General features: G+C 31.9%; 1 protein-coding gene across 8 annotated transcripts in view; it reads left to right on the forward strand.

Annotated features, from left to right (window-relative positions):
- The window catches only part of LOC105459432, a 9335-nt gene extending 6813 nt beyond the window's left edge, over positions 1–2522 (forward strand). For 7 of the 8 annotated variants that reach the window (XM_011705446.1, XM_011705449.1, XM_011705450.1 and 4 more), the window contains exon 2: positions 1817–2522. In XM_011705446.1, the coding sequence (XP_011703748.1) occupies positions 1896–2207 (312 nt within the window). In that variant the 5' untranslated portion in view covers positions 1817–1895 and the 3' untranslated portion in view covers positions 2208–2522. Of the gene's footprint in view, positions 1–1490; positions 1755–1816 lie in introns of those variants that run through there. The other variant, XM_011705448.1, reaches the window with a different exon arrangement.
- Positions 2523–2843: the final 321 nt, after the last annotated feature.

Raw genomic sequence — 2843 nt, forward strand, 5'->3', positions numbered from 1 at the left:
TGGAATGTTAAAACTAATAAGTATTGCTAGAAAACGTTTTGATATTCTAGCAATCATTTTGACTTTTGCACAATATAATTTTGACTATTGAACAAAAATTATTTTCAGATCTGAATTCAGCAAAATTGTTCTTTTCGTGTAGATAAACTTTATTAACCCTTACTTGCCACACTTCTTGGCGTGACGTGCTTGACACACTGGGGTGGATTGCACCCCAGCACAAAAAATTGTTATAACAAATAATCTATTAAATATTTTAACTTCAAAATTTTTTTATAGCTTCTCAAGAACTTACTCTTTAAAGTTATATGAGTGATATGGACAAAAAATAAAATTGAGTACTTTTAAAAATTACCCGATTTTCTCAGGGTTACATACTTCAAATTAACGAAAAGTGAGCCTGGGGTGTGTTACACCCCAGTGTGTCAAACAAGGGTTAAGAAGCGTCGTTAACCATCGTGGAGTCATTCGCATATATGCTTCTATATAGATTCATTACACCGTAAATAAGATAATGGTTTTCAACTGTAATTTTATTTAGTTTCAACCTTAATGAAAAAGCGAAATAATAATTGTGTGGTAAAACTATATCATTTTGGCAACTATATCACTATAACTATATATGTAAAATGACAAATATCGATACACAAGGGGGAACAAGAATTAATAAAGATACTTCAATTCGAAGACATCTGAATGACGAGGTTAAATTACTTGTTAATTATTAAAAACGGTACAGCAAACATTGTAAAAAAAAAATACGTACATATACGTACAGTAAACGTTGCAAAAAATGAAAAATGATATGTAAACTTTCCACTGTCGATAATAAAATTAATTGATGGTCACGTAAAATAATTGCGTTTGTTATCTGCGGTACAGTCAAAATGGTTGGTAATGTCATAGTTCTTCAATTATCCACGGGCCCATTTGAAAGTCACGAAAATTGGCCGGCCGTTTTTAATAATTTATAGCACTATAATACTTAAACAGTGACGTTCTCTATTATAAAGGACATAGTTCTTTTCAGGTACCTGTCCTTTAGGTTTATTTATTTATTTTTTCGAAACTCAATTTTGTCTATTTTAACAATACAAAAAATAAATATATACAAATATAATTTGTTTCTGTTGGTTATATTTTTTAACTTACCGAATTAAAATTATTTAGATTATGCACTGTTAAATTTATAATGTTAAACTGAATCTTATTATTAAGTCGCCACTGCTCCTACTTAATAAATAGTTATTTTTTACTAAAATAATGGAGTTAAATAACTCGTTAAATAACTTAAATAAATATTTAAAACAGTTCAAATTTAACCCAAGCTTGGGTTAAATTCTATTGTTTTATATAAAGTAACTATATTGTTTTAGTTAAAAATAATTATTTATTAAGTAGGAACAGTGGCAACTTAAATATAAGGTTCAATTTGACACAATAGATTTAACAGTGTACATATATAGATCCGTTTTCGTTTTCATTATTTCGAATCCCTATTTCATCCCCATATACCCTTAAAATCAAGGGTTTGTTCCAATCCAATCGAATCAATTTCAAACCCATCAGAAAACTATACGCAGTATGTGTATATAATATTCTGGTATACTGTGCAAGAAAATTTCGCATATAATGCGCAGACTGACAGCCACAGCTGTGACTAGACACTGTCTGACTAGTTTAGAAATATGTAGAAACAAAATCCTAAAATTTTCAGATTTGTCTTCATTTTCCCTAAGAAAAATATGGTCACCGTACGTACAATAATATATCACGTCTCGGTACCGTTACTCTCTATCGAATTTGACGTTTCCAGGCTAAAGTTGCATCACGGGGGAGACCCGGATTGAAGCAACCTCGGACGATCGTTTTGACGGAACACACGATAAGCAAATATGAGTCAACAAATCGTGAGGGACAATGAAACCGACCAAAACTCGAGGTCCTGTCGCGTGCTGAGCGACGCGCTGAGCGATATCATTCGGCACAGCATAAACGCCGATTTTCGTGACCGTTGCTTCGAGGTGTTGCGGACGAACAGCGCGTTTGGCGCGCGTACCACCCTCGCGGCCAATTTATCGTCGATCGTGTCGCGCGACCATCGCGCTCGGGAGAGCCAGGAGGAAGAGACGAAAACCGAATCTATGAGCTACGAGTCTGTAAGATATGACTACGAGGAATACGGGGAATACGATAAGGATAAATGAGACAATTGGGATGATTTCAACCAAAATCCGAATTAACTTGATCAGTATAAATTAATTTGTCAGGCAACAATTTTTTGTCGGATATATTTCAATATATCCATATATCGCTCGTTTGCCACAACGATGCAACTAAAAAATTGTCATTTTTTTTTTTAATTGCTTATACAAAGAAAGAACGGAGATATAAAGAAAAAGAGGGAAAAACAAATTTTTGTTTCTCTGTATTATTTAGTTATTACGTCAAAATTGCATTTCAAAATTTTAGCGATTCAAAACATTCGTTTTCTGGAGAACTTTGTTTTTGAAGTTACGTCATTATTGCAGCAAATGGAGCGATATGAAAAAGCAGATTAAATTAACAAATTATATATGTGCTTATATATTCAATAAGATGTAATAAAACATACAATAATTTATGTTATAATAAATTTACAGTGAATTTTTCTGTAAGCAACTTTTTAAGAATTAATCTCCAATTAATTATTTAATCGAATAACTATTAAATAAAAATATCGACGATAATGCGCGATGAATATTTCATTGTTCATTCTAATCACGAGATCTATATGCAATCTGATGTAATAAAATAAAAATAGCATTCTCGTTTACGGTAATATAAGTCAATTGAAGATTGTT

This window comes from Wasmannia auropunctata, unplaced genomic scaffold, assembly GCF_000956235.1.
Source record: "Wasmannia auropunctata unplaced genomic scaffold, wasmannia.A_1.0 LD334188.1, whole genome shotgun sequence".
NCBI lineage: Eukaryota > Metazoa > Arthropoda > Insecta > Hymenoptera > Formicidae > Wasmannia > Wasmannia auropunctata.